Consider the following 18,767-nt stretch of genomic DNA (forward strand, 5'->3'; position numbering starts at 1 on the left):
CTATGTCTTCAGTTTTTTTCATTAATCTATTTTCTATTTGTTCATTTTGTGTGGGCCACCATTTGCTTATAGATAAATGGTGGTAAACACCATTTAAAGAAATACGTAGCCCAGCCGGTGTGGCTCAGTGGTTGAGTGTTGTCCTATGAACCAGGAGATCATGGTTCCATCAGGGCACATGCCCAGGTTGTGGGCTCACTCCCGGTGGGGGCATGCAGGAGGCAGCCAATCAATGATTCTTTCATCACTAATGTTTCTCTCTCTCTCTCCCTCTTCCTTTTTCTCTGAAATCACTAAAAATGTTTTAAAAATATTTAAAGTTGAGTCAAATACCTTAATTTTTCTTATAAATCAATCCAAGATTATCGTTCTTTGATCTTGGCAGAAGAATGCCTCATGGCAGTCTCCCTGAAAAGTGGTTTGAGAAGCTGAGTAAGCTCTTCTAAGTAAGAATGGTCTTTTGCTTCTACTCTCAGTCCCTGACTTTGACCGCAGCCAGGGCCCTGCCTTGTTCTAAGCTAAGCAGACCATGGGAACTTAGCTCCCCAAAGTGATCTCTTCCCACTCTGCTTTTGGAAAAAGAAGTAACCCTCAAACCACACCAGAGGGAACCAGGAGCACAAGTGCTTGTGTCCTTTCCTGTAACAAGAACTGGATGCCCAGTTGCTTTATCAAAACACCCCCACTGAGAGCCACAGTGACAATAGGTCCTTACCTGCCTTAACAGCTAGCACTCCTCTGGGGATTATACAGTTCAAGAGCAAACCAGTTTTAATCCATTCTCGCTCTCAGAATGAAGCCTCAAAAACCCCATGCGGGCAGGCTGGCACTTTACCTACCACCCTTCGTGTAAGCACTGCAGGTCTGTCTCTCTCTGGACCTACTCAGCTGCCCCTCGACCCATGCAGCCTTTGATACTCTTTTTCCATCTTCCCCCGAAGGAAAATGATTAAAATCCTAAGACTCAATATTATCACTTTATTCAGGAGATAATAAAATACAATACAGGGCCAACACTGAAAAATAGCTGTACATAAATTTATATAAATCGGCTGCATTGTCCAGCAGAGACTCAGTCGTTATAAACAAGGAGGGTGCCTAAATGACGGCAGTGTTTCGAGCAAGTGCGCCCCCCCCCCCCCCCACTCCCTGAGGGAAGACGGTCCCAGGCGGAGGTGGTCCTTCGGCAGGAAGTGTCCCCTCACTCCCTGAGCGAGCACGGTCCCAGGCGGAGGTGGTCCTTGGCAGGAAGAGGGAGCAGTGCCAGGGCACAGGCCGTGCCTCCTGGCCGCCACCGTTCAGCGGCAGGCTTTGTTGAACTCCTGGAGTGCCCAGCGCCTGTCCTCAGCTGCCTGCCTGAGCTGGGTGTACTCCTTTACCAGCTTGTCAAACTCCTCCCCAAGGACCTCATAGGTGTTGAGGACCTGTCGGGACTTCTCCATGTCCTGTTTTTGTAGCCGAATGGCCCCCTCCAAACGGTCCCTAGGAGCCCGGGCACAGAAGATACAATGTAAGAATGTGGCTCCTCAGAAAGTAGACAAGAATGAGGACATGTTAAAATGAATGAGTTTAGAGAGTATGGGAGCCAGCTCTGAATAGCTGTACCAAGCTCTTAGGAGTTCTCACCTAATGAGACGATGAACTTCTACTTTCTCAGCCGTGTAAGTGTCAGACAAAATCTTTAGCTCTTCCATCCTGACAGAGGAAAGAAAGAAATGTGAAGCTGAGGATCTCTGACAGCAGCAGAGTTAGGAATGGGACACAGCACCTGCCATGGTCAAAGGTGTGGGCTAAGCAGTAACGGGATAAACAAGGTCACTCTGAATCCTAAGCAATTTATCTCAGTCAAGCACCTATTTCAGAAAGCTTTCAAATAAAAGAATCAAGAATGTTGAAAGCTTTGGGGTAATCTGAAGGCTAATACTGCTGTGTGACATTTACTGGATCCCACAAGGTGCTAGGCATGTTAGAGAGAAGAGAGATGAGGGCAGGGGTTATAGGGGGTGGTGTATCCCTTAGATCCATCGGGCTCATAGCTCACCTCAGCTTAAGGATCATGGCACTACACTTGATCTCCAGGTACTGGGCATTGATGCGGTCCAGCTCAGACTGAGTCTTCAGCCGGTGCTCCTGAAGCAATCTGTGCAGTAAGGCGAGGCAGCGGAGAAGCACCTGAGCCCGCAGGAGGCAGGAGGAAGCGATGGTAGAAAAGAAGGCAGGTCAGAAATCCTTGGCTTCCCCAAAGTGCCCCTGGGGTCCGAGTAAAAGAGAGGAGGCTACCCCCCTGCTCCAGCAAACCTGGGAGTAGGTGGCTCTCTTCTTCTCCAGCAGCACCACCTGCTCCTTCTGCTGGCTCTTGGCATCCTGGCACTGCTGCTTCTCACTCACCAGGATCTCTGCCAGTTTCCATACCTTTGCTGCCTTCAGGGTTTCATGATCTGAATCTGGGCAAAAAGTCAGAGGACTGGACAGTAAAACCCTAATTGCTACGGACCTTTTAAGGCCATTTTTCAGTGCCCCTATCCTACATCTAGCCCTAGGAATTCTGTCTTTATCCAGGTTTTCTTCTGATGTCCTGTTAAAAATGGCCCAGTTCTCATAATTGTCTTCACTCTTTAATTCCAGATTTGGCCCTTAATTCTTAAATCATAGAAATAAAGACAAGGGGAACACCTATTAGCCTGAACTTTCCTCTGTATTCTATGCTGATTCTCCTGAGAACTAACTCAGTCTTCCCTGCAGCAAGAGGACCTCTGCTGAATTAAAGGTCCAGCTGGCACAGCTCAGTGGTTGAACGTCGACCTATGAACCAGGAGGTCACGGTTTGATTTCCAGTCAGGGCACACGCCCTGGTTTGAGGCCTTGATCCCACTGGAGGTGTATAAGAGGCAGCCAATCAATGAGTCTCTCATCATCGATGTTTCTACGTTTCTCTCCCTTCCTCTCTGAAATCAATAAAAAAATATATATATAAAAAAAGAGTTCTCACAAAATTCCTTGCTTTTATTCTACCAGCAAGGAAACAAACATCTCCAATGTCTCCAACGCTTCCCAGCTTCTGTCCCAAATCCAAATCCAAATATATTGTTCTCAAAAGAGCAACCCAGGAGTCCTGAGGTCCGGCTGTGACCAGAACAGAGCCAGCACTCACCGGAATTAGGATCATGGTAGCAAAGCAGAGTGAAGCATTTCTTCTTGAGTTGCTCCTCCACTTCCAGTGAGAGCCGAGCTCTCATCCACACAAAATCCTACAATCACAGAAACACAGAGAGAGATGCAAACAGACTGTGAGAACTAGGAAGATCCAGCCAATGAATACATGATGACAACAATCTCAATCATAACCAAAGGAAATGCATTAAGAGACATCAGGGAACTTTGGCCAGTGTGGCTCAGTTGGTTGGAGCGTCCTCCAGTGATGGGTTCCATTCCCAGTCAGGGCCCATACCCAGAGATTGAGGTTTCAATCTCTGGTTGGGGTGAAACCAATCGATGTTTCTCTCTCTCTCCCTTCTTCTAAATACGTTAAAAACAACAACACCCACAAAAAACTTATGTGGCTCAGTAAGTTGGGCGTCACCTTGTACACCAGGAGTTTGCCTATTCAATTCCCGGTTGGGGCACATGTCCGGGTTGAGGGCTCCATCCCTGATCGGGGGTATGTCATGCAGGAAGCAGCCAATCGATGTTTCCCTCTCACATCGATGTTTCTCTCTCTCTCCCTTCTTCTAAATACGTTAAAAACAACAACACCCACAAAAAACTTATGTGGCTCAGTAAGTTGGGCGTCACCTTGTACACCAGGAGTTTGCCTATTCAATTCCCGGTTGGGGCACATGTCCGGGTTGAGGGCTCCATCCCTGATTGGGGGTATGGCATGCAGGAAGCAGCCAATCGATGTTTCCCTCTCACATCGATGTTTCTCTCTCTCTCCCTTCCTCTATCTAAAAAAAAAAAATCAATAAAAAAATCTTTAAAAAGACAGCAGAGAGATTCATTTAAAAAATGTAATGCTTTTAATAGGGATGTGCAAAAAAAACACACAACTAAAACACAACTATCAGGAGATAAACACAACACAGGGCTGACACTGAAACATACTGTACATGCGGAGCACTGTTTATAACAGCAAATGCCTGAACAGGGAGACTCATTTTCAGCCCATCAAATTAGCCAAGAATCATGACTGTCCAGATCCCACACTGATGAAAAGGAGTGGGGAGGTACGGGCACTGGAAACACCTGTCCGGAAAGCAGTTTGGAAATATGTTCTATGTGTGTATCCTTTGACCCAATGACCCCACTTTGAGCAATAACACTTGGGAAATAATCATATAAGGGCAAAGACACATATGGATCAGCATGTTCATCAGTGTGGTTTCTAACAGCAAAAATGTGGAAACAACTTTAAATTAATATCCATCAATAAGGTTAAACAAATTCTGTTTCATCCATACAATGGAATCCTGTCAGTTATTTAAGCCAATGATATAATAAGAATAATGAGCACTAACTATGTTCCTGGACACTGAGCTAGGAGTGCTTTAGGAAGTATCATCTTATTTGCATCTATTTGTTGACTTGAAAAGAAGTCCAAAATATATTAAGTGAAAATATATTATATTCTCTGTGCAAGCATGGAGGGTATAATACTATGTCAAGTTGTATTATTTATTTCTAGATATAGTATTTCAGCTTTTACTTTCTTCTGTGTAATGTATTTCTTATTTATTTACGTTTGACCACCAGGAACGTGTACATTTTAAAAACAATAAAGCTTAACCAAACGATGTTCAGATACACAGGAGAAATGACGCCAATATGTGCTCGTTCCCAACCTCTGCGGGCGGCATGAGCTCCAGCAGGTCCGCCTTCTCCAGTCCGAGCAGCGGAGGCGTCGCCCTCTCCGGGCTGGGGCCCAAGAGCTGCGTTAGTTGAGTCACAAGTAGCTGCTGTTCAAGGGTCTCATGAAACTGAGAAGAATAAAAACAACAGGAGGTTACTAGAGAGCTTCTTTCACTCCACCTCCTCCATCCTCATGAACCAGTTCTTCACACATTTCAAAGTCCTCAAATATGTCATCCTCTTCAGGTAACTTCCCAGCTGTCAGTGCCTTCTCCTGTTAATCTTTCTTTTCAAAACCCTGACAAAACACCCACCTCTTCCCCTCAGAACTACAGTCCTTTTCTCTAGCCATGACATGAAGCTCCTACTTCCCCCGGATCATATAATCAGATGAAGCCATCGTTGGCCTGCTCATTCCTATGGTAACCAACCTCTACTTCATCTCTCCTGCCCCACCTTTTTGTCCTCAGAAGTTAAATTTGTGTCTTGTATCTTCACATAGTAGTCCACAAGCAGCTCTCGGATGACTCTTTGTAAAATCTCAGACCTCAGCCATGTTGTCTTGTGCAGTCGAACTTCCTTCCATGCCTAGAAAAATTTTAAAATCCCAGTTAGGAACCTCTCTCTCATAAGATTTTTCCTTCCTCTAACATCCCTTCAATTAGGGCTCTTACCTGAGCCTGTTCCTTTGCCAGGGAGAGGCTTAAGCCACTCTCGTCCACGTGTTGTGAGAGGCTCAGCAGCAGTTTGCTGAAGTGTGGATTCTGTAACAGGTCCTCTTCACTCAGGTTACAAGGAGGAAGCTGCCTGCTGCACACTTTAATGCGATGTCCCCATTGGGACAAAAAGCAAAGAAGGTATGAACTCTTAATTTATATAATTGAACATAACTCTTAATATTAAAAACAACCACCACCACCCAGGTTTTTGGTAGGAAAGTTTCCTAATTCTAATAAGATTTAAAAATCCACAAATAGCCCTACCGGGTTTGGCTCAGTGGATAGAGCGTCAGACTGCGGCCCAAAGGGTCCTGGGTTAGATTCCAGTCAAGGGCATGAACCTTGGTTGCAGGCTCCTCCCCCTGCCCAGGCCCTGGTCCGGGCTAGTGCAGAAGACAACCAATCGATGTGTTTCTCTCACATCGATGTTTCTCTCTCTCTCTTCCACTCTCCCTAAAAAGCAATGGAAAAATATCCTTGGGTGAGGAATAACAAAACAAAACAATCCACAAATACCTTGGCCGGTGTGGCTCAACTGACTGAGCATAGTCCCATGCATTAAGAGGTCACCGGTTTGATTCTGATCAGGGTACATACCCAGATTACAGGCTGGATCCCCTGTAGGGGATGTGCAGGAGGCAGCCAATCAATGTTTCTATCTCTCTCTCACTCTTCCTTCCTCTCTCTCTAAAATCAATAAAAACATTTTATAAACAAGAATTCGGGAATGAGTCTCTAATAAAAGTAAGATCTCAGAAAATGGAAATACAGTTGAAAAGCATGAGATAAATCAATAAGGGACCCTTTAGTAGGGATCACCCCACTACCCCAAATGGCTCATTCATGCAGAATAACTAGAGTTCTTGAGGAAGGGGGGAAAATGCATGTAAAGTTCCAACTTTGGATATGATCTCTAGTCGCATAAGCAACTGAAAGTATACTTTTCTTAAGAGTAAATTTAAAAAATTTAACTAACCAAATTCTCCCTATTGTAAATAGGGTTCAGTAACCCATGGATCCAGAACAGCACATGCATGAGAAAAAGTGCAAGAAACTGGGAACCTGTCATAATTCCATATGTTCAAGGGGCTTTCTTTTTTTTTTTTTTTTTTAAATATATTTTTACTGATTTCAGAGAGGAAGGGAGGAGAGAGAGACAGAAACATCAATGATGAGAGAATCATCGACTGGCTGCCTCCTGTACGGCCCCTACTGGGGATTGAGCCCACAACCCAGTCATGTGCCCTTAACTGGAATCGAACCCGGAACCCTTCAGTCCGCAGGCCGATGCTCTATCCACTGAACCCAACTGGCCAGGGCAAGGGGCTTTCTTTCCATTTCTTTTCTGAAGTGCTTTCTGCTGGAGGCTTCTGTTTTCTCCCACTTACCAAATACTAAAATTTTCATTCTTTGGACCATCATACTCAAAGTCCTTTACCATCATACTCAAAGTCCTTTTACAGGATAAGAAATCTCTCTCTCTACCCCCCAAGGCAGAATGATCAATATGGAAATGGTCAAATATAGAAGATTCAAGTCTTTGAAGGATTCAAGATATTGGAAGGATCTGAGATTTTGGAGACATTTTGAATTTTTAGTCTACTGCACAAGCAGACACTGACCAGGAGTCAGTGTAATCTGTTCTCCAATAAGACAGTGTTGAAGAATATCTAAAAAAAAATTAAGATATAGGTAGAAAGGAAGCATTTAAGGAATTTACTGGCCATCCTTATCTTCTGGATATGGTTGCTCACACAGCATGGGAGCATTTTGAATTTTTAGTCTACTGCACAAGCAGACACTGACCAGGAGTCATTGTAATCTGTTCTCCAATAAGACAGTGTTGAAGAATCGTCATGCATTCTAATTTCCTTAGAAACATAAGCTTCTATGAGAGAAACCATACTGGTGAACATTATAAGTCCTTTTTATAATAGAAGGTAAGAACCTGGATAAAACCTCTCTGGACAAGTCATAAAACTCTTGCAAATGGCTATTCTTACCTTGTTGGAGTATTTCCATCCCTTCTCCAGGTGAACAGAAATCCCCAGACGCCATCTGATATTCTTATCTTTTGAATCCATCCAGAGAAAACAAAAAGATGAGTTGGCTGGATGCTCCATAGAAAACTACCTTGGGTTCAAATTTCTATTGTCTACAAGCTGGGGAAGGACCTCAGGGATGCCTCTTAACAAGGAGGGACTATATCACACATCCAAGGTCCCAAGGTCTTATACAAGTTTTATAGATAAACAGACTTATCATCAGCAAAACATTTTGCATTCTAAACACATAAATATTTTCACTTGTTATAAGCTGTCTTAGAGGGAGTCTCCTTAAGAAAGAAAACTTTTCAATTCACTAGGCCAGTGATGGCGAACCTATGACACGCGTGTCAGCACTGACACGCGTAGCCATTTCTGATGACACGCGGCCGCATGCCGAGGATGAAACATTTGCTGCTCCTGAGGATGAAACATTTGCGACTAGAGTCTTGGAGTTAGTTTTTTCCTCAAAGTGACACACTACCTGAGTTATGCTCAGTTTTTTGGCGAAGTTTGACACACCAAGCTCAAAAGGTTGCCCATCACGGCACTAGGCTAAGCAGGAGGATGTCCCCTCTCTCTACAATTATTTCTTTTTTATTTTATTGATTTAAAAAAATATATTTTATTGATTTTTTTACAGAGAGGAAGGGAGAAGGATAGTTAGAAACATTGATGAGAGAGAAACATCATCAGCAGCCTCCTGCACACCTCCTACCGGGTATGTGCCCGCAACCAAGGTACATGCCCTTGACCGGAATCGAACCTGGGACCCTTCAGTCCGCAGGCCGACGCTCTATCCACTGAGCCAAACCAGTTAGGGCTTCACAATTATTTCTAAGTTAAAACTGAGCTACTGCTTCTCAGTTACGAGTGAACTGGGGGAAAAGGAAAAGAAAAAGAAATCAAAGTCTACTTTTTCCCCTTCGAATCACTCAGCTATTAAATTCCACAATAGTTTCTTGCACTTCTTTAACTTGTCCTTTCATCTAAGATGTGTTGGTAGTTTTTTTGTTTTTATCATTAATTCCAGAAACACCCTTCAGGAGTAACAAATCCTTCCACACTTGAACAACAACTGGTTTTCACATAACAGCAGTAGTAAAGGGCACCCGGAGGAAAGAGCATAAGAAGACACCCAGGGCCCAGCCAGATGGCTCACTGGCTGAGCATCCATCTAGGAACCAGGAAGTCACCGTTGCATTCCCCGTCAGGGCACAGGCCTGGGTTGCAGGCTCAGCCCCCAGTGTGCAGCATGCAGGAGGCAGCTGATCAGTGCTTCTCTCTGATTACTGATGTTTCTCTCTCTCTCTCCCCCTCTCCCTTTCTCCCTGAAATCAATAAAAATAAAAAAATTTTAAAAAAGGAGAAGACAGACAGGGAGGTCAGTGCCAAAAGACTAATGCAAAGGTGTGGTTAATGCAGCGGAGGCCAGAACACAGAGCACACTGAAAAGAATGACATCAACACAAATCGGCCGTGATGGGCTCTGTTGGGCCTCTGGAGACAAAACACTTCCCTTGACATTATTTTCCATTTTGCTGCTTCAACCTCTCCTCTTAGGTATCCAACTCCCAAGGACAGCTGTGCCTCCCCAAGCAGAACAGACACAGGAGGTGATTATGATTTAACATTTCATGTTCACAGAGCGTTTGGTTTACTCCCTCGTTTGATGAGTAGTAACATCAAAGTAACTGCTCATTTGTTTGGTAACCCGGTCTGGAGGGGGACGCAGCTGAGGACTCGGGATGCCAGGGCTTAATTTGCAGCTCAGCCATTGTTCTGGGCGAACTTCAGGGAGATGGTTTTTTGTGCCACGCTTCTTCCCACCTGCAACCCGGAGATAACAGTTCCTGCCTTGGAGAGACCTGAAGAATTCATAGCACAATCTTACTTGTCAACCAAAGCCACTGTTTAGGTAAGCTCTGTGTTCTCGCAATTACCTCTGATCGAGGCCTGCAAATAAAAGTTACGCAGACACATTTCACTCACAAAGATGAGGACCACCCTAAATTTCAAAAAAGCCCGCTGTTCTTGCCTCCGCGGGGGAACTGCCTACGTGGGGGGTTTAGAGGGCTTTTCTTCACCCTTTTTAAATGTCAGGGGGCGTGAACCGCGGCGGCAATCAAGCTGGACTCTCCACCCTCCGCACTCAGACGTGTTAAAACGCCGCTACGGGGACCCAAGCACTTAAATGTTCTGACTCAGGCGTCTTTTAAATTCTTAGAGCTGTCTTTACACGCTGCGCTGAACGTTAAATTGATTTTACAGGTGTTTTCACAAGATGTGACCCTTACAGGGCCCGCGATGAATCAAAATGCGGAGCGCGTTCTCCGGCGCCTACTTCCCTTCCGCCTGGGCAGCCACGGCTTCCCAAGGGCGAGGCGGCCTCGGCCCGGGACTGGCCGGGGGGCCCCCGGGGCTCCTCCTCCCCGCCCGCCGCCCGCCCCCGCCGCCCGCCGCCCGCCGCCCGCCGCCCCCCCCGCCGCCCGCCGCCCCCCGCAGCAAACCTGCGCCCCAAGGGCGGCCGGAGCTCCCGGGCGGTGCGGAGCGAGCTGGGAACACCGGGCCCCGCCCGCGGCCGGGCTCAGGAACTTGCCCCTCGGCGGGCGCAGGGGCGGGCGGCGCGGGGCTCCGGGAGGCCGAGGGGGCGGGGCCACGCTCCTGGCGGGAACGGCAGGCCCCGCCCCGCGTCGGGCGCCCACGGCCGCAGAGCCCGGCTTTGGAGGCCGTGGGGGGAAAGGGCGCCCCTTTTCCTGGGCACCTCCCCCACGTCGCGGGCAGACGTGGATAACGTGGTAGTGGTTGCCAACTTTGACCGAGGGCCGTCAGTGAGCCGGGCGCCGTGCCGAGCATTTTACTTGCCTGCTTCTCTCCTTTAGTTCTTACCGGAAGTCACCGTCAGACCCATTGCCCTGCCGGGACCACTAAGGCGCAGAGAGGTTAAGGGACGTGTTCGGGGTCGCGCTGGCAGAGTTGAAACCTCTCCCCACCAAAGAGTCCCCTCACTGGGCTTTTATTTATTTATTTTTTGTCTTGTTGTTTGATTATGTTTTTATTGTGTGTATGTTTCTAAGAGAAAGGAGGGAGAGGGAGGAAGAAACATCAATGTGAGAGAAAAACGTGGATAGGTTGCCTCCTCTGCCAGCCGCGACCTGGGGATCTAATCGGCAACCTGGACATGTGCTCTGACTTGGAATCCCACCAGCACCCTCTCCGTGCACAAGGTGACCCCCAACTGAGCCACACCCGACAGGACCCTGTTATCTTTTACCCTCCCCCCCCCCCCCCCCCCCACCTCTCAACTATATGGACATTTATTGTTTGCTTAACAAGAAGTCTGGAGCTGGGAGTCCCAAGGCTTCTCAACCCATCCAAGGAAGGAAGGAAGGAAGGAAGGGAGGAAGGGAGGAAGGGAGGAAGGGAGGAAGGGAGGAAGGGAGGAAGGGAGGAAGGGAGGAAGGGAGGAAGGAAGGAAGGAAGGAAGGAAGGAAGGAAGGAAGGAAGGAAGGAAGGAAGGGAGGGAGGGAAAAGCTGTCTTCCTATAACAGTTTGGGAAGAAATTCTTTCCCAGAAGCACCCACCATACTTTCCCATGTGTTTCATTGGCCAGACTAGGATGTTTTCCACTTGCCCCCCCAGATCCAGATCCTGCTCTTCAGCCTTCTATGTATCAGGTTAGGACTGCCGCTAAGGACTTGGGGGTTCCCATATTCCCTGACTGGTTTCAGCCAATGGGGAATCCCAGCAGGAGGCTGGAGGGAGAGAAGGCAATGATGGGAGGAGGGGGACAATTCTCCTGACTTCCTCCATGGGCTTGACCTCAAGTTGGCTATGGACTTTGACCAAAGGTTATTGTTCTTCCTAAGTCCCCCCCGCCCTGTCTTAAGCCCCATCACTGTCTTCTTTTCAAAGTTGAGTGAAATCTGTTATAGGTAAATTATTTCAAAAATAATATTTTATACTAAGTAAATTGCACCAGGGTTATCAAATCTCTTGCATCAGAGGAGAAACTGATAGTATGGCTGGTAGGGAAGGAATCGCAGGCTAAGTGTGCTGGGTGGTAGTTTAACCTTTTATTTTATTATTTTATTTTATTTTTTTAAGGCATTGTTTTACTTATTTTTAAAAATATATATTTTATTGATTTTTTTACAGAGAGGAAGGGTGAGGGATAGAGTTAGAAACATCGATGAGAGAGAAACATCCATCAGCTGCCTCCTGCACACCCCCTACTGGGGATGTGCCCTCAACCAACACACATGCCCTTGACCGGAATCGAACCTGGGACCTTTTAGTCTGCAGCCTGACGCTCTATCCACTTAGCCAAACCAGCTAGGGCTAACCTTTTCTTTTAGTACCAACTAGGGAATTATTCTAGCAATACATAGGAGAATAGTGTGACCCAGGGCAGAAATCTTAGATCCCTGGTCATCTTGTCAGCTGCCACCCTTCATGCTTAATAAAGTGCTGTTGTTTTCTAAAGCTTTTAAAAATTATTTATGCTTCCTTAGCTCTGTAGTGCAGCATCATTCAACATCAGGCATAATGCCCCTAACAAATGGCACTTGGAAAAAATAGCAGGCATGTTTTGGTGACTCAGAGCTGATCAGGAATCTACTGAAATTTCATGTCTTATATTTGTCAAGTTTTCTAATATGGTACCACAAAGCCTTGGCTAAGGAGCGCTAAAGTATTTGGGACATGAGATGGTGAAGGGTACAATGGCTGGTCTTCAGGTCGGAGGGCAGAGTGGAGAGCCCTGGGAAACCTTGAATAGGCTCAAACCTTCATATGCAATTATCTGTTCCGTCTCTGTCTCTGACAAACTGAGTGACCTTGGGCTCCAGTTTCCTGATGTGTCAAGTGGAGGAAATAACATATTTTTTTTTAGCTTCTCCAATCTCCTAGTGTTGATGTAATGATCAAATGAGATAATGGCTGAGAAAGTACTTTGGAAAGACTATCAAAGTGAGATGATTTAAAACTGACATATATTAAGCACTTACTAAGTGCCTTGGGAGAGACACAAAGAATAATATATGACCCAGTCCCAGACCTGAAGACATTCAGAATGTAGTTGAGAAGATAAGACATGCACATGGAAAGCAAATAATATAAAGCAGCAAAGGTGTCAAAAGAGCTGTTGAGATTACACGTTCTAGAGAAGCTCAAATAAAGTACATTTTTCCCCCTGCAGGAATGAATGGGAAAGGCTATGAAATAAATTTTTATTTTACCTGGGCCTGAAAGGAGAGAAAATGCGGATCATTTACAATGGAGGCAACATCCCAGCAAGTGGAGGTAGAGCTAAGGAGTTCAAGCTGTATTCTGGGTCCAAGAGGAGACTGGAGCAGTGAAGTGCTGGATTTCACAGGCCAGCTCCACACAAGACTAGAAAGTTGAGTGGATAGACTACCCTGGCAGTTAAAACTGAAGCAAAATACTGAAAAAGGATCTTATAACCAGACACCATCTGATGTCCATGAGCAAGAAAGTTGCAAGAGGCCATAGAATTCATTCTCTTTCTTCCCATTCCTACTGCCCTCCTTCTGTGTGTGTGTGTGTGTGTGTGTGTGTGTGTGTGTGTGTTTAACACAGATTTATTGACATAGTTTGGCATGCAAGTGTACAGCTTATTATGTTCTGACATAACTATACATCTGTGAGTCCATCACCACAATCCAGCCAGGGAACATACGCACCATCCCCTCAGTCCCTAAGTTTGCTCTGCCCCATTGTCATTCCTCTCTGGCACTTCCCAGCCACCAATCTGCTTTCTGTTACTATAGATTTGTTTCTATTTTCTGGAATTTTATATAAATGGAATAAAAAAGGTACTCTTGCCCTAGCCAGTTTGGCTCAGTGGATAGAGCATCGTTCTGGACTGAAGGGTCCCCGTCAAGGGCCACGTACCACGGTTGCAGGCTTGATCCTGGCCATGGTCAGGGCACATGTGGGAGGCAGCCAATCGATGTGTCTCTCTTTCATATCGATGTTTCTCTCTCTGTCTCTCCCCCTGTCTTCCACTGTCTCTAAAAATCAATGGAAAAATATCCTCGGGTGAGGATTTAAAAAAACAAACCAAAAAAAGTACTCTTTTTTAAAAAAACAAAACATAACATATTTTATTGATTTTTTACAGAGAGGAAGGGAGAGAAATAGAGAGTTAGAAACATCGATCAGCTGCCTCCTGCACACCCCCCACTGGGGATGTGCCTGCAACTAAGGTACCGAACCCGGGACCCTTCAGTCCTCAGGCCGCCACTCTATATCCACTGAGCCAAACTGGTCAGGGCAAAGGTACTCTTTTTTGGCTTCTTTCACAGCATAATTAATTTCGAGCTCCATATATGTTATTACTAGTATCAATAATTCACTTTTTTTTTTTAGTTCATGTCTTTTTATTGCTGAGAAGTAGTATGAAATCCTCTTTAGAAACCTTAATTTGTTTGGGTTTGTATTTAAGGAGGTGCTTTCTCCAAGACCCCAGGTGCCTATCTCAGTGCTTGGCGTACGGAGACACTTATTTGTTGAAACTCCCACAGACTAATATCTTATATAGTTTTATTTGTTCTGGGGAATGCTTGGCCTTTATAGGCCTATCTCTTCATCAGCGTTGTTCCTCTCACCTTCTGCTATGTCATATACAAAATTACAATAATTCCCTTTTTTTTTTTTTTTTTTGCTAATCCTCATGGGAGGATGTTTTTTCCATTGATTTTTAGAGAGGCTGGAAAGAGGCAGGAGGGAGTGAGGGGAGAGAGAGATGTGAGAGAGACATGCCGATTGGTTGCCTTCCACACGCACCCAGACCTGGGTTGGGTATCGAACCTGCAACCCAGGTACATGCCCTTGACTGGGAATCGACCCCTCATCCCTCTGGTATGCAGGCTGATGCTCTAACCACTGAGAGCAATGCTGGCCAGGGCCAATCACCTGATTCTTAAATGTTCTTTAAGGATAAAGCCAAGAACATGCTCAAGTATTCCTGAGCTAGACTCTGGTGGGGGAGGGGGGTGTAGAGAGATAAATTAGGTACAATAGCTGCCCACAATCTAGCTCTACCTTCTTGAAGCCGTTGCTCTTGATCAAGCATTCAAAAACTATTCATGTGTATGTTTTTAACTTGGAAAATGTAAATGGGAATCTGAGAAAAAGTCTACTTAACCTTTCAGACTTGTTCATTCCTTCGCTGCGTTGTTTAGAATTACAGAGAAGACTGGAGGCTTGCTGTGACATTGCAGGGACTCTGCGTCCCACATTCTAGCCAAGAAACAAAATTATGCTCCAAAGATAAAGATTTCAGGTGAGTATTTAGTATTTGATAAGTATTTTATTTATCAAACTAATGGAAACTTTTAAGTAGAATATGTTTCACACTGAAAATGTGGGCTTAAGTACTTAAATAACCAGTTTCAAAGGTAGGATGACATTAAAATAGCCATTGGACTCTGGAACCACACCTAAAAATAACGCCATACCACTTTGAAACTATCTGAAGACAAGTAGCAGGAATATATTATGGTATTTTGGGCCCAGAAACTAGTTTCAGGAATTAAACATTTTACAGGCAGTCAAGAGATTTTAGAATTATTTTCAAGGATGTTCACTAGAAAATGAAGGTATTCAGAGCCACAACTATTGATGATTAAGCTTGAAAATTTCATGCCCATTGTAAGTACATGATTTAAGGAGAAAACAAGTGGGTAAGAAATATGTAATCAACCTATGACATCAAATGAAAATTTTAGAACAAATGTTCATAATGTGCTATTTTTGCAATTGCCTAACCCTTCTAAGGGATTTCAAACCCAGCCCCTGTGGCTGCAAGGGTTGCCTGCCTTGTTCATGGAAACTTGTTGTACAATCGGGAATCAGCCTGATTTTACTTTAAAACATTATTGTGAACTAGAATATAAACAAGGCTCCTTGGGGAATTTTAGATCTCAAAGAAAAAGCTGAGAAATTTGGCTCCAAAAATGGAACAGATTGAAACAATTTTTACCAAAGGAATATGAGACTGTAAAGGAAATTGATTCAGAAGAAGACAACTAGTATCATTTTGAAAAGCTGGCTATGAAGCACAAGGTGTGCGGTTCCTGTTATAACGATTGAGTGTGCTGCTGTCATGCTAAAACATGTACCAGGCTGATAAAAGTATTTCCCTGGCTTTTAAACTGTTGGTGACACTGTCTTATACTGAGTTACAGGTGAAAGAGATTTTCTCCTGTAAAAATTGTATCAGAGCCAGTGAGAGAAACTGGCCGACCAAAGGGCATGTGGAGTTTCATGCTTGGGAAAAACACATACTGTAAATGTTGAAACCCCTCCTATGATTAAAGTGCTAGGACAAAAAAGCAAAACCTTAAGGAAGGTAGCAATTTAGTATACTTCCTAGATTCCATTTACCAAAGAGAAATTTTGCTAAACTAATTTACAGTATGCAACCATGGTAGCTAAGTAGATGAAGTATTAAATCTGTGTTTCCCATGATTGGGTTGCTTTATTAAAAAACAACAACCAACCACACAGACCCAGCCCAGCCGGTAAGGCTCAGTGATTGAGTGTCGACCCATGAATCAAGATGTCTTGGTTCGATTCTTGGTCAGGGCATATGGCCGGGTTTCAGGCTCAATCCCCACTAGGGGGCATGCAGGAGGCTTTCTCTCTTATCGATGTTTCTATTTCTCCTCTCTCTCCCTACCTCTCTCTCTAAAAATTAATAAAAACATATTTAAAAAACACACACACAGGCACAGGTAATTCTGAAATGGATGCTTTTCTTGGTCAGTTAATTTATTGGTACCTTCCAATGATTAATAATGAGAGGCTCTATGGATGGGAGGACATTAAGTTCATCCAAATCAAGGGCTACTGTCTCAGATGTCTGTGGGAATCAGGCAGGTAAGCAATTTGTGAAGCATACAGAAGAGGGAGTGGTAAGGAGTGTGACAAACTAGGAGAGAATAAAGGAGCACCATCACCTGGTTCCAACTGATTGTTGCCATATGGGAATGGAAGACATATTTGATAATTGGAAAAGAAAAACAACTTAGCAATCCAGCTCTTCATATACAATACCCAGATTTTTATGTGAAATTTCCTGAATGATCAATGCTGACAACCAGTTATTTTATGTGTAATAATTATTACAGATGCAATACACATGTATTGTATAAAACTAGGAAATGTAGACTAACAGCAATAAAACATTTTCACCAGAGATCACCTTAGTGCATATCCTTTCAGATCTTTTTTAATAAATATATAGACATATTATAAATAAAATATGGTTATTCTGTATATATGGTTTTGGAACTGGCATTTTGTTAATGATTTTGAACTTTTTATTTTAGTAAATTTGCACCTCATCTAATCCCATCCATACTAAAAATTTCCCAATTGACCCCAGTTACCTTTTATAGCAACTTGTTTACACCAACAGGGAATCCAGGACCATGCATTATGTTGTTATCATATACCTTAAGTATCTCTAAGGTACTTAACTAGTAGGTTTTTTGTTTGTTTGTTTGTTTGTTTTTTTTAAATATATTTTATTGATTTTTTACAGAGAGGAAGGGAGAGGGATAGAGAGCTAGAAACATCGATGAGAGAGAAACATCAATCAGCTGCCTCCCGCACACGCCCCACTAGGGATGCGCCCGCAACCAAGGTACATGCCCTTGACTGGAATCGAACCTGGGACCCTCCAGTCCGCAGGCCGACGCTCTATCCACTGAGCCAAACCGGTTGTTGCATTAACAAGTAGTTTTGACTTTCATACAGCCCAGCCAGTGTGGCTCCGGGTTGAGCGTCGACCAGGAGGTCATAGTTCAATTCCCAGTCGGGGCACATGCCTGGGCTGCGGGCTCGTTCCCCCATGTGGGGCATGCAGGAGGCAACCAATCAGCATTCTCTCATCATTGAGGTTTCTATCTCTCTCTCTCTCTTCCTTCCTCTCTCTGAAATCAGTAAAAACATATTTTTTAAAAATCGTACTGACTTGCTGAAGAGAGCCGGCCAGGTGCCCTGCAGAAAGCCTCACCTTTTAGATTTGTCCAGTTGGTCCCTCCTAGTGTCCTTTAGTTTGTTTCTCTATCCCCAGTATTTCCTGTAAACTGCAAGTTACATCTAATAATTAATTCTCTATGGGAGTGGGGAATGGCTAGAATATGTACTAGGTTGGGTTAGCATTTGCCTCACACCAGAATCGGTCTACTGGCGAGTGTTACTAAGACCCATTCCAGAACACAAGTGATGACAGTCTGATCCCTCCAACATACATTTTTGGCCTCAAGACTGTAAACTGATAGTGTTACTTGGCACCATATGAATGTCCAGTTGTCCCCAACCATTTTACCTATGGTTTTAACATCAATTAATAATCTTTGCCAAATCAATACTTTTATTAAGTTCACCAAATGCTGTTTTTCAAATTCTATCACTCTTTCTATACTTATTAGCTGGCATTTTCCTCCCAACAAGGGTACAAATTAGTTTTATAAAAAATAACTGCCAGTGGGCCAAACTCAGTTAATTTGGGGCAGGATCTGGTTTACGGGCCTCCACTTTCTGACCTACAGTTAAGCCAGATAAAATCTCACCCCTGTCATCTGTACCCTGGAGCATTAGGTCTTCTGTTTCTCACACTCAATCACTTTGCACTTGTCGAAATATTGCTTGTAATCCTCTCAAGGCATTTTATGTATTTTTCTCCCTGGCTAGACTGTGACCTCCTCAAAGGCAGGGACTCTCCTCTTGCAATATATTTCCTTTGCTTCTCCTAATGTGTGTGTGTGTGTGTGTGTGTTGTGTGTGTGTGTGTTTTAATGGTTTTTAGAGGGAGAAAGAGAGAGAGGGAGGGAGGGAGGGAGGGAGGGAGGAGGAGGGATGGAGGGAGGAAGAGAGAGGAGAGGAGAGGAGAGGAGAGGAGAGGAGAGGAGAGGGGAGGAGAGGGGAGGGGAGGGGAGGGGAGGGGACGGGAGGGGAGAGGAGGAGAGGAGAGGAGGGGAGAGGAGAGGAGAGGAGAGGAGAGGAGAGGAGAGGAGAGGAGAGGAGAGGAGAGGAGAGGAGAGGAGAGGAGAGGAGAGGAGAGGAGAGGAGAGGAGACATTGATTTGTTGTTCCACTTATTTATGCATTGATTCTTGTATGTT

At 44.7% G+C, this 18,767-nt stretch overlaps 1 protein-coding gene across 5 annotated transcripts in view; it reads right to left on the reverse strand.

Annotated features, from left to right (window-relative positions):
- Window positions 1-957: 957 nt before the first annotated feature.
- Window positions 958-18,767, reverse strand: part of HAUS4 (HAUS augmin like complex subunit 4) — a 30,678-nt gene continuing 12,868 nt past the window's right edge. The window contains exons 1-11 of one of the 5 annotated variants that reach the window (XM_054716444.1): window positions 10,120-10,185; window positions 9,504-9,565; window positions 7,568-7,635; window positions 5,520-5,662; window positions 5,302-5,433; window positions 4,839-4,973; window positions 3,152-3,248; window positions 2,299-2,444; window positions 2,042-2,172; window positions 1,627-1,695; window positions 958-1,482 (exon numbers count right to left, since the gene is read on the reverse strand). In XM_054716444.1, coding sequence (XP_054572419.1) covers window positions 1,299-1,482; window positions 1,627-1,695; window positions 2,042-2,172; window positions 2,299-2,444; window positions 3,152-3,248; window positions 4,839-4,973; window positions 5,302-5,433; window positions 5,520-5,662; window positions 7,568-7,622 — 1,092 coding nt within the window. In that variant the 5' untranslated portion in view covers window positions 7,623-7,635; window positions 9,504-9,565; window positions 10,120-10,185 and the 3' untranslated portion in view covers window positions 958-1,298. Of the gene's footprint in view, window positions 1,483-1,626; window positions 1,696-2,041; window positions 2,173-2,298; window positions 2,445-3,151; window positions 3,249-4,838; window positions 4,974-5,301; window positions 5,434-5,519; window positions 5,663-7,567; window positions 7,636-8,771; window positions 8,873-9,439; window positions 9,461-9,503; window positions 9,566-10,119; window positions 10,186-18,767 lie in introns of those variants that run through there. The other 4 variants (XM_054716446.1, XM_054716447.1, XM_054716448.1 and 1 more) reach the window with 4 other exon arrangements.

The sequence above is a fragment of the Eptesicus fuscus genome, chromosome 5, assembly GCF_027574615.1.
Source record: "Eptesicus fuscus isolate TK198812 chromosome 5, DD_ASM_mEF_20220401, whole genome shotgun sequence".
Taxonomy (NCBI): Eukaryota; Metazoa; Chordata; class Mammalia; order Chiroptera; family Vespertilionidae; genus Eptesicus; species Eptesicus fuscus.